The sequence below is a fragment of the Pinus tabuliformis genome, chromosome 9 (genome assembly GCF_031772625.1).
Source record: "Pinus tabuliformis cultivar Carrire ecotype Pingquan chromosome 9, CPIR1, whole genome shotgun sequence".
In the NCBI taxonomy this organism is placed as follows: domain Eukaryota; kingdom Viridiplantae; phylum Streptophyta; class Pinopsida; order Pinales; family Pinaceae; genus Pinus; species Pinus tabuliformis.
The window spans coordinates 964,995,712-965,008,039 of record NC_142307.1 but is presented as its reverse complement, the minus strand read 5'-3'; the positions used below and the strand labels follow the sequence as shown (position 1 = coordinate 965,008,039).

General features: G+C 33.8%; 1 protein-coding gene across 1 annotated transcript in view; it reads right to left on the bottom strand.

Annotated features, from left to right (window-relative positions):
* LOC149151940 (putative proline transporter 2) overlaps nt 1–3,608 on the bottom strand; it is a 96,961-nt gene extending 93,353 nt beyond the window's left edge. Inside the window, exons 1-2 of the mRNA XM_089441398.1 lie at nt 3,166–3,608; nt 2,866–3,090 (exon numbers count right to left, since the gene is read on the bottom strand). Of these exons, the coding sequence (XP_089297524.1) occupies nt 2,866–3,090; nt 3,166–3,244 (304 nt within the window). The 5' untranslated portion in view covers nt 3,245–3,608. The remainder of the gene's footprint in view (nt 1–2,865; nt 3,091–3,165) is intronic.
* Nucleotides 3,609–12,328: the final 8,720 nt, after the last annotated feature.

Here is a 12,328-nt window from a genome sequence, read left to right as displayed (position 1 = left end):
ATCCACTTGAATAATGAGAAAGGGACCAATTAAGTAATCAAGCTCCATTATTGAAATTAGCCCAAAGAAACCACTTGAACTCTTGAAGGGAGAGCTTATTTGGAAATTAAGATGAAAGAAAAGTTTGATTAAAGAAGAAAGCTGTAAATTTTTAAATATTCATAAAAAGTTTCAATAACTAGAAAAATTAGGAAAAATATATGCAATACTTGATTCAATGTAATTAATCATGCATTGTTCTTCTAAGTCATGGATTCTTTATTTACACTCCTTCACATATATCAAGGATCTACCACTCTTTATTTACCAATAGGCTACATGTCTATTCACAAGTTCCTTTGTCACTTTCTTTTGTTTTCAAAAATAAATTATTTACATAAAAACAAATTCTACTTTCAAATAATTAATAATATTAACAACCATGATTTTTAATATAACACAAATAAAAATGATTCATTTTAATATATTGTTTAGATTAAAAATTAAATATCTCATAAACACAATAAAATAGTTTAATTAAGTATAATTTTCCATATAAGACTTATTCCTTTTACCCTTAATCTACATATAAAAGATATATCAAAAATATATCAAAGGCTTTTCTTCCCAATAATCCTTTTAATTATATGAAATCATAAAATCCAATATAGAAGCATATTGAATACTCTTTGTTCATAATGTTCTAGAAAACCAATTAATTTTTTTAATAATAAAATATTTTATAAAATTGACAAATTTATTGAGATTAATTAAAAACACCCTAATCCAATTTCTTTTTATATTATAAATACATGTTTATCAAAAGTTTTGAAGTGTCATCACAGAAACAGTAACATAAAGCCTCTTATACAAGTTCTCAGAACCATGACAAAAACAAATAATAGTATAAAAAAACCAGACAAGAATCCAAACAAAAAGTGATAGAAGACCATCAGAATCGTGACTAAAAACTAATACTAAAAATTACGAATAAGAATCGTCCCGAGACTTTACTTTTGTTGACAAAATTAAACTTGGTTTAATTTAGCGGTATACATTTTTTTTATAGGAAGATTGTGATTTTTATTATTTAAATATATTTTTTAATTTGATTATGAAAATTGAATTTTTTTATTATTATTATAATTTAGTATTATAATAATCGAAAGGATTACGATTTTTATTATTTAATTGTGTTTTTTATTATATAGTTAAATTTAATAATTAAAATTGTATATATTATATTGGAGTTGTTTATGATGCGATTTTTTTTGGAGTTTTTTGTGCTGGAATCTGGTGAAAATTTTGATGTGAAATCTTGATTTATGTTATTTAAATTATTTTTTTGATTGTATATAGATTCAGCACCATGAAAAACTCCTAAGGAACTTCCGATTTCAATGATTCTTGACGGATTTTAGATAAATTAGACCGGAAAAATCCGCCGGGAAAACTTCCAAAAAATGACACTAAAGACAACTCCGATTATATTACTTAAATTTATATTCTAATGATTTTTTATCAAAGTTAATTAAAAAAATATTTATTAAAAATAAAGTTAATTATTATTACAATATTTATAAACTCAAAGTCACTAAGAAACATTATCTAAGCTCTTATTATCAAATTAAAATCAAAATCAAGAAAAAAAAGAAGATGAAGAGGACTTACTAAAAGCAAAGTTATTTATTTATATTTTATATGCATAAACTTATTATACGGCTGTTGGCATGGTATAACATAACGTATTCAGTTTTTTATTGATTTGTTATTAGTTTTGTTTTGATGAAAAAAATTTAAAATCTATCCAAAGTTTAACATTATGAAATTAAATTTATTATTTTAAAATAAAATTTATTTCTATTTATCTCAAATATGATTGGTTGAAATGTCTCCTCTCTTATTGTGTGATGATGACAAGAATTGACTTTTCTGTACTATATTATTAATTACTATGTACTATATCAATAATTACGATATACAATAAATATAAATAATTTGAAAAATAACATTATATATTAGTTACTATGTACCGTAAACACAAATGGTTTGTAATTAAATTCAAAAATTCCATTTTCTCATAGGTGTAAAATATTGAATAGATCATTTTTATGGGTTTTATTTTTTAATTTACAAAAAATAATTAAAAAATATAAATTTGAAAAAATATGTAAAAATAACATGTGTACCATTTGTACAACTCTCATTATTTCAATCTATACTTTAATGACATGACATGTGTACTATAATATGAGCATTATATAAACAAATTGACTATCATTCAATATTAAATAAATAATTATTAACTTGTTATCATCCTCTTCAATGTCAATTATATATAACCTTTATCTACCAAAGAAATGTTTAATTATATTAAAAAAAATTAATAAGTGTTTTCGATAATTCACAAAAAATTTCGCTGGATTTTATTTAAATATGACCAGAATTTCCATAACTTTTCGAACAATTCCTCAGCCTACTAAACCTAAATCTATTAATTAAATTTGATGGTTTTAGATTTGCTATCAGATTTCATAGTTTCTTGATCACAATTGTAACAAAAGAATTTTGGGGTATTTAGTTTTTAGATTTGCTATCAGTTTTCATAGTTTCTTGATCACAATTGTAACAAAAGAATATTGAGGTTTTCTATAATCAATTTTCCGAACTCTACATATAATAAATTTTCCAATTTTAAAATTGGATTGCTGGAAATTATTAGCTTGAATTTTAAAATTATAAATTTGGATTGCGGAAATTAAAATATTGTATTGCGGGATTTATTCGATGCATCCTTGCTAAGATTGGCCTTGATGGCAAATGCTGCAGATGGATTATGGCATGTGTGGTAGATGCAAAAAAAATGCAGAGTTTTTGTTTACATACCATAAACGTGACCAGCGAGGTCTCGGTATCGAATATGTCGGACTCCTCCAGTTTCATGAAGGCGAGCAAGCATGCGATTTGCATACAGGGATATAATGGCCGATACTACCAACCCCGCGGTGCCTCCTAACCATCCCAGGGGAACCATTACAACATATGAATATGCTAACACATAGGCACTGCCCATTGAAGTTACCAGAATGAAACCTACTTGGTACCATGGATCTGCAACAAGTTCAAAACGGTTCACTTCAGTGAAATTTAATATATTTACTGTTTATAGAAAGTGAATGTATTTACCATCGCCGTTGGCATGATCTGTCTTGGATGCCTCAGGAGTGGGAGTTTCCATATAAAGAGAAAGCTGCTCCTCGTCCATTTTTGCTAATTTCTGCAACAACAGATATCAGCTGGTTTCTCCGTTGAAATCCGGGCAATCATCACAGGCCTTCTCCTCTCACTTCTCTCTGTTTCTCCCCTTCCCTCTCCGGCTATAAGTAGGTGCAAGTGTTCTTAGATCGCCGGTCTCCACAATAAAGGAAAGTGGGGGTCCCCACCTAAAACAAAGTTATTTACAACCCCTAATTGTGCCCTGGGTTATTTAATTTTCCAAAGCTGTTAGGGAGTTCAGTAAGGAAGAGAAGAGATGCTAATTCAGTTATCCCAAGAGTGTAAGTAGATGAAAGGAAGCTATCTCTGTAATGTTTCACTGAATTTCAATATAGTTCCCAGAATATAATATGTTTTGACTGACAGTTATTACCAAAGTTCTGGTCCACTGATACGAGGGAATCCTCATGCTTTCCTTCAGTTTGAAGGAGCCTGGTTTTTTATATGAGTAGCACATTATCTATTTGGATTCGCTCTTCAAGGCATTGGGCCAGGAGAGAATAGAATAACAGAGCCCATCAGATTTAAAGTAAATGTGCTTATATATATATTAAAATTTCTCCTAAGTGACATGTGTGGTCGATATTTAAAGTTGGCACTGAGAATTTGTTCTCACTCCTGGCCGACCTGCCGGCTTAGGGTTCTCAGCATTATTTCTGTAAAGTGAATAGCTTGGAATCAGTGATTAGCATAATGTTAATTTGTCCAAAATCAGGAAACAACTTTAAAGGCAATGGGGAATAACTTAGTTTCTTTGTCCAAAATCAGAAAACAACTTTAAAGGCAATGGGGAATAACTTAGTTTCATGTGTTTGATATTGAAAAAGAAAAAACTCTGAATAACTTATCCAAATTTGGAAAGATGCACGTCTTTTAATGCTTATGTAATTGGAAATAACTTCCTAGGATAAGGTTGAGATTTACAAATGACAGAAAATATTGTTTACCTCCCAGGGCAATGCCAATTGGGTCGTGGTTAGCAAATTAGCAAAACAGTACTTGAAAAGAGTAATGGGAAACTGGCGTGTGTTGAAATTATTGCTTTTCACTGTATTTATGCTCCGCAGTGTTTTTAATTTACATATTTAAATTTAATGATATAAATTCTAATATGCAAAAATATTAAATATTTTTTAATAATTATTTTATAATTAGATTTTAATAGTTCATTATAATTTTATAATTAATTTTTATTTGTTTATCATAAGTATATTTGTATTGGGAATGTATTTTAAATTAATTTATATTTATTTTAATTTGACGAGAAATTAATTTTTTTGTGATGTAATTTTTTTTAGAATGAAAAGAAATACTTTTTTAAATGTGAAAAAAAATTGATCCATCTAGATATTTGCAGCCAGAATTAAGATAGATTTATGTTAATTTACTTATTAATTATAATTATAATTAATATTTATTTTATTTAATTTTATTAGTCAAAATATTTATGGGACATGACATGATATTACATCATCTATTCCATATTGGGCTGGAGAGTGCCTATCGAAGCAATTATAATAATCTATAAATTCTAATTTATATTTAGGTAAAAATGTTACCAAATAGAATAAAAACTTGACATTCACTTGTACTATGCAAATGCACCACAAAGTGTTAGAATATGTATTTTCAATCTTTATAATATAAAAGTGCACTAGCCCCTAGGGTTAGTTCTATTGGTCTTGTTAAAGCACCTTTGCTATTGAAAGGTCAAGAGTTCAATTCTCTCCACACTCTTGGGGTCACGCTGTGTGGTTAAGCCCACAAGAGAGAGAGAGAAAGAGAATTATGCAAGCTTTTATCAATTGTATAATTTCAATTCGAGATATTTAATTGTTATAGACATAAAGAGGTTAATATCTCACTCACCTCTCCTTATAATAATCATAAAAGAGAGTATCACTCCATGGTTTATGTTGTCAGCTTGGTAGGGATCCCTTAGTGTACCATATATATATACTAAGAATTATGTAAGCTTTTGTAAATTGTATAATTTCAATTTGAGATATTTAATTGTTAAGGACATGAAGAGGTTAATGTCTCACTCACCTCTCCTTATAATATCACTCCATGGTTTATGTTGTTAGCATTAGCTTAATCTAATCTCACTGGAAACAAATTAACCCCATAACCTCCCAATTAAAAAGTGCTTTTAACAATAAACCTTTTACCAATTAAATTAACTTTAAAAATTAAATACATATAATATAATATAATATATAAATTCTAATGAGAAACAATTTTTAATTTAAGAATTCTCATATTTAAACCAAAATTCATATTGATAAATAATTATTATAACCTATAAATTATTAATACATATATATCATTTGGGTTTAGTACAACTAGTTGTTAATTTATTTAAATCTATTTATAAAAAAATTGAAACTAAGATTCATCCCATTAATGGATTGTTCTGGCTTGTGAAATATTAATACACATATATTGTTTGGGGTTTAGTACAATTAAGTGTCATATATATTATTGTATATTATCATGCATTTGTTTAATTTAATAACAATAAGTACATTATTTAGATCTGTAGACACACAAATTTACATAGATCTATGAAATTTAGATATTATTGGACATTTGGTTAATTTAATACCTATAAATACATTATTTAAATCCCTATACACAAATTTACATCGGCCTATGGAATTTAGATAATTTTATAATTTACATGCGTCTGTGAATTAGAATTAATTTAAATAGTTGAGAAACTAGTAGATTCCCTATCCTTTTTCAAATTTAACTTTGATAATTAATTAAAAAGCACATTGTTAATTATTACTTAAAAGTAATAATAACTTGATCAGAAACTGTCAATGTAATCTAAAGCGGGTATTCATATCTTATCCTAGTGGATTACAAAGACTTCTCGAATAAAATAAACCTAACACTTGTTTCCCACTAAGAACAAAATGCATCACTAACTCTGACAAGATGTCATTGGACTCGAAGCCTGTATGGATGATTTGAAATGTACTTAGGCTTCTGTGTAGAGACTCACTGTTTTAAGGACCAATCCTCCACTTTGGATCATCTCGCTCTTCCATGGAGATTTACCATATGTAGCCTAGACTATAATGGGTATGTAGCCTACTATATAATGGCTATCAATGTGTTGTGGATCAATCCTTCACATTGGATAATCTTGCTCTTCCATTGAGAATTACTCACTTTATGTGACTATCAGTGTTTTATGGATCAATCCTCCACCATGGATCTTCTTACTCTTCTATGGGGATAGGTATGAAACATAAGGTTTATTTTTTAATACATTAAAATCATATACACATTGTGATAGCATGGGTCATAATTAGTTAATAAAAAAGAGGAGTATAATTAAGTTATTAAGTTAAAGATTAAAAAAAACTCATCATATATATTTATTTAAAATTAATAAATATTTGTGATTTGATTTAAGGAGAGGAGTACAAGTCATAGATATTTATAGGTTTATTGGTAGCCTTATGTGACATGAGGTGCCAGGTTGTTCTGAATTACTATAATAATAATAATTATATCATGTTATTATCTTAAAATAATTTAAAAATAAATAATTTAAATATTTATTGAAAATATGATTTTTTTTAAATTAGAAATTTATATCATTACCTTTATTTATATTGGCTATTATCTTTGTAGTAACTTTTTGAATATAATATTCTTTAATTTCAATTAAAAAAAAGGTTTTGAGAAGTAAATATCTCATATGTTATGAAATTTGGAGTAATATCTAATACTTTATAAAAATACACATGTTATAAAATATATTTATTAAATAAACTCTCAGTGCACTCTTGTTTTCATTTTTTTTTAAAAGAGTTCAAAACTTAATTGCAATAATCCTTGATCCCATTACACAACTCATTGAGTTGGGCTAAAAAATAACTCAATAATAAAATTTTCCATGCCATTGATATCCCAAAATTGTGATTAGGTATCAAAGGTGGAAGTCCAAATGTTGTTATCCTTTATTTCTTAGACCCTTTTGCCTTATTCTCCTCTGTCATGGCCCTCTCTAAAATTGCATTTAACTAAGAACATATGCATTGCTTAGTGTTTTTTAAAATGACAAACTTCTCTTGAGATTTTCTTTCGAGCTCTCTAGCAATGTTCAACAACAATTTTTCCCGATCTTCCAACTTGTTGGGCTATAATGAAACGCACTATTTCATTTTCTCTTCATTACTAATGTTTGTATATTTGTGGAATACTTGGTCATATGCATCTCTATGTTCTTTAATCAACTTCTCCTTTGGAGCTATAATATCCTTAGGATTTTGAAGATTGCTCCATATTGAGAGGATCTTTCTTTCCAACTAATATAGCCACTACAACTGTGTCTTATTTCCACATTCAATTCAAATTTAGCAAAAGACTCTGTTGTAGCGGCTACAACCACCCTCCAAAATTTTGCCTTAGCTTCGTTTTGGAGCCTCCCTACCGACCATCCTTAGCAACATGTCTTGCACTATCAAGCACATCATCTTCAACTGTTTCACAGAGTCTTATTAGCCTGTGCATGCAATCTTGTTCCACCCCCTTCAAAGGCTTCTTTCCGGACTTAGTGATAGTTGTTGGTTAAGCAGCTCCCTCCGGGAATTGCACAATTCTGGAGGGTAACTAGTCTTCCCTCCAGAAATTGCACAAACCCAGCTGGGTGTCCAGCTGGGTTCCAGAATTGTACAATTCCTCCTAACAGTCTTCCTCTAAAATATTGCATAATTCATCCCAGGACAGTTTCTCAACCTAGAAATTGCGCAATTCTGGGAAGCAGTCACTTGCTACTCCCAGAAATTCCGCAATCCCTCTGTGACAACTAGCCCAACAGCTAGCAGAAATTGTGGAAATCCAGCCAGGCAACCTGTTAGGATAAGGAATTGCACAATACAGTCAAATAGGATTCCTTGAGAAAATTGCGAGGTCTGACCTAGGACAACTGCTCAACCTAGAAATTGCGTAATCTTGGGAGACAGTTACCTATTCCTCTCAGAAATTGCGTAATCCCTTTGGGACAACCATCTCTACTCAGCCTAGAAACTGCGCAGATTTTCATCCCAGGCTCACAAACCGATGCATGTGCCTTCAAGTTGACCGGTTCCCTCCGGGACCGAGCAAAACTGGTTTGCATGCATGGACTACTTCTCCCAAGGTAGCTTGCAAAGGCATCCCTTGATTAAGGGATCTATGTTTAGCAATTGGAGGTTACATGCAAGGATCATTTCAGAAACCTCCCGCCAAGTGTCGCTTTTCCTAGATTTGTGGCATGTGCGACACAACCTCGATTTTATCAAAACTCATCAACCGGACGTTGCAGATCTCATTCCTCACATTGACCTTGCAGCTTTGACATCCCACATTGTATCTAGGAGTCATCGGCACATTCAACTTAGCTGCTTCGGGGTAAGCCCGCTTTTCATGTCTTGCACGATGTTTCTGTCGATTTTTGTGTTTCGCCTTATGTGGGTGCTATCTGCTTGATTTCAGTGAGTGCTTGTTGTCACTTTAATGTATTTAGCTTATAGAAGCATCGTTTCAGTTTTCGTTCGCATCTCACTATTGTCGCATGCATGACACTGTTTTTTCACAAACGATTGCCGTTGCGACGACTCGCTTCACACACATGCATGCTTTCCCGTTTCCTGAATCCTACACTTGTCATTTGCATGTATGATCATTCACTCTTGTTTGCACTCATCTCACCATGCATCTAGACTTCTCATGTTTTTAGTCGCCCCTCGGCTGATCCAGGCTGCCTTAGCCCGGATTATGCCTTGCCCGGCTAGCACTGCGCATTTCTGGAAGCGAAGGCTCTTCCTTCCCTCCAGAAATTGTGCAATTCTAGCCTAGCAATGACCTCCAGGCTTGCATTGCGCAATTCTTGGAGGCAGTGTCCTGTTGGCCCTAGAAACTGAGCAATGTAGTTTGCTAGTTGCATGTCACTACTGACTGAAATTGCGGATTGCGTAGTTTTGGTCCTCAACAGGCTAGGCTGGACTGTGCATTGTGTAGTTCCAGTAGTCATTCAGCCTCCTGATAGCCCGGATTGTGCCTTGCATAGTTTTGGCAGTCAGTCCCTTGACCTCCCGACGGAAATTGTGCAACCTTCAAGATCGGTCACACAGGTATATTGCAAGTCAGTGCTCAAGTTTGTTTTGGTTTACGACTGACAGATTGATATCCATGAGTGTTTCTATGTCTCCAGACATCACAAGTGTTCATCTGTCTCTCAGCAACACAAGTACAATCGCTTTTAAGAGAGCAGAGTCAAAGGACACCATTAAGAGCACAATGTGATTACAACCAAGCAAGTATCTATGAGCTTGCCTACCTATGAAGACATCAAGTTTTTTGTAGACAAGGACATCGAGATAAGATAGCAGCAGCATCACAGTGATCAACACCATCAACAACAGAAGGCAACACATCCACATGTGGAAAGTGCAAGAGGAAGGTTGTTGATAGCATAGAGGCGGAGCAAAGCTGCAAGTTCAAAACAGATCCACTCATGATGGAAGAAGCTTTGGATATTGAGACTATGAGGTGATGATGTGACACGAGCATCGCACGAAGGTAGAGAAAGGAACATAAAAGGAGTTGCATGTGTTGAAGCAACAACTCAAGGAAGAACAGGAGCTGCACAGACGAGAGAATGAGTTACACCAGGAACAGGTACAACAGGGGACGCAACATGCACAAACAGATGAAACTGCGCCCATACAAGTTATAAATCCATCCCAGCAGCTAGCATGGAGCAGACAAGGTGAGCAATGTTGTTGATCACATGTAAAGGAATTCAACAACATGGATGTCATTGTGCGCACACGTGTGATCCCACCCATTTGGCACACTCACCGAGGCGAAGACAAGAAGCAAGTCCAACTGGAGCTGAACACATATTTTGACAAGTTGATGCGCATGAACACCTACACTTGCTTGGAGATCAACGTAAACACTATGCATTAACATGTTGCCAGTCTGGTTGCACCCAGGACAACCATGCGCATGCTATTAGACAAGTTTAATGGAGGAGCCATATCAGTGCACCTGGATGCAACGAAGGCAAGAGTTTGCTTCAGCAAGATGTCACCATTAAACGCACGGACACCATCACGGACGACCAAGCTTGGCATCAGCTCGCCACCTTTGACCATCACAATGATGTCAAAGAGTTTGTATCACCACAACGGTCCAAGTGTCAACGACATCTTACATGGCTTGCTTAAGCCATTTTGTCTCACTTGGGCACATGTGCATTGTAATGTAATGTCTTATCAAGTGGAAGTTCAAGTGTCGATAGTTAAATGTAACAACCATAGAGTAGTTGAAGAGTCATGAGGGTAGATGAATGGTCACAAATGGGAATGTCAAGGGTTGCCCCACCCTTTGCTATAAATAGTCCCTCATAACTCATTGTAAAGGCTTTTGATTAGCTAAGCTTCCAATAGGAGTTACTTTAATTAAATCTTGAACAATATTGTAATGAGCCTTGGCTTCTCCACTATGTAGAGCTAGTATATCTCTTTAGAGGAGCACACGGTTGTGGCTGTAACATTCCGCTATTGAAACTAGTGGTTGGACATGGATGTATTGTATAGCTGGAACTTACACTTCTTAATATAATAGAGCCAACATGTTTCATGCATATGTTGTATTGTATTTGAGCCATCTTGAGTACTCTAAATGATATATGTATCTGTTTTCTTATGCATGCATGTGTCGTTATTTCTGTATATGTATGTATTAATCTTTCTGAAATGTGTTGTTACCTTCTATGTTGTGATTCATCTTTGCTCATGTGTTACCTTCTTAACTCTATGTTATCATAGGCTTCTGAGGGGCGCACTCACCTCGCCCTCCATGTGTTAGAACCTCTCATGCACCTTCCATGACTTACTACATATGTCACACCCTTGCTACCAACAGGGACATCTTACTTGCCTTTGTGCGAAACCGTAGTAAAGACATTATTGTATGACCCACTACTGGGACTTCTACCCCAAACGGTCTAAGGTCTAATTGAGACTTCTTACCGGGGAGATCCCCTGACATGTTGGAAGGTCCATCACTGTCAAAATTTTGGCACTAGAAGGAGGGCCAGATGACAAGCTGAGTCCTCACATCTATTTTGAATCTCTATATATCTATCATGACTAACTACAGAGTTTCTCTTCCGAAGTGTATGTCTTATGGAAACAACTTCATTATCTCAGAAAATCTCTCGGATAACTTGTCACATAAAACATATGGTGGTGGAGGCCACGTAGAATTGGTTAGGCACGCAACCAATGTTGCAGGCTGATGTGAAAGACATGGAATCTTTGAAGAATACATGACCCGCACGTTGTTCATCTACACGCTTCGAGGCCACCCAATGCATTGGTGTGCCACACCGCCTAAAAAATCTATGCATTCTCTTGCTCATCTGGTTGCAGAGATAGACCGTGCTTTCAATCGCTTTAACTGTAAAGCACTCAACCAAGAAATTATGAAATTACGAAATGCACCCGATGAATCCGTTGAACAATTTTACACTCGCTTCTGTAATATGGAATACTGATTTTCCGAAGATGAAATTGGTTGGGAATTTCTTTATGGAAGATTTGAGTATCTTCTTCACATATCCGGAATCCGCAATTCTTGAAATAATCTGAACCCTGCTCAACCCATTTTGGTGATGGAGTTGCGCAATCACAGGCAGGCACAGTTGTTGTCACAAGTGATTGTCCACCTTCACCTCATCAAACAGCTCCACCACTGCAGAGTGATGTGGGAGATTATGCACACACATTTGTTGAACTGTCACATCCTGCCACCCCACCCACTCTTGATATCTGTGTAGATTTGGCTTGCAAGCCTATTGGTTTTCACGTCGATTCATTCATTCAACCACCATCCCCGCATTCTATTGATCCTCCGGATTGTATTGTCTTATTTTCTTCCATTCTAGACTCCTCACCTGCTGTGAACGAGGATCAAGTTGTTGACAAAGTTGGTGTTATGCAGCCAACTTGCGCCATCATTCATGATGAGTGTGTGTAGGAATTTAAAGAAGAACCCACAG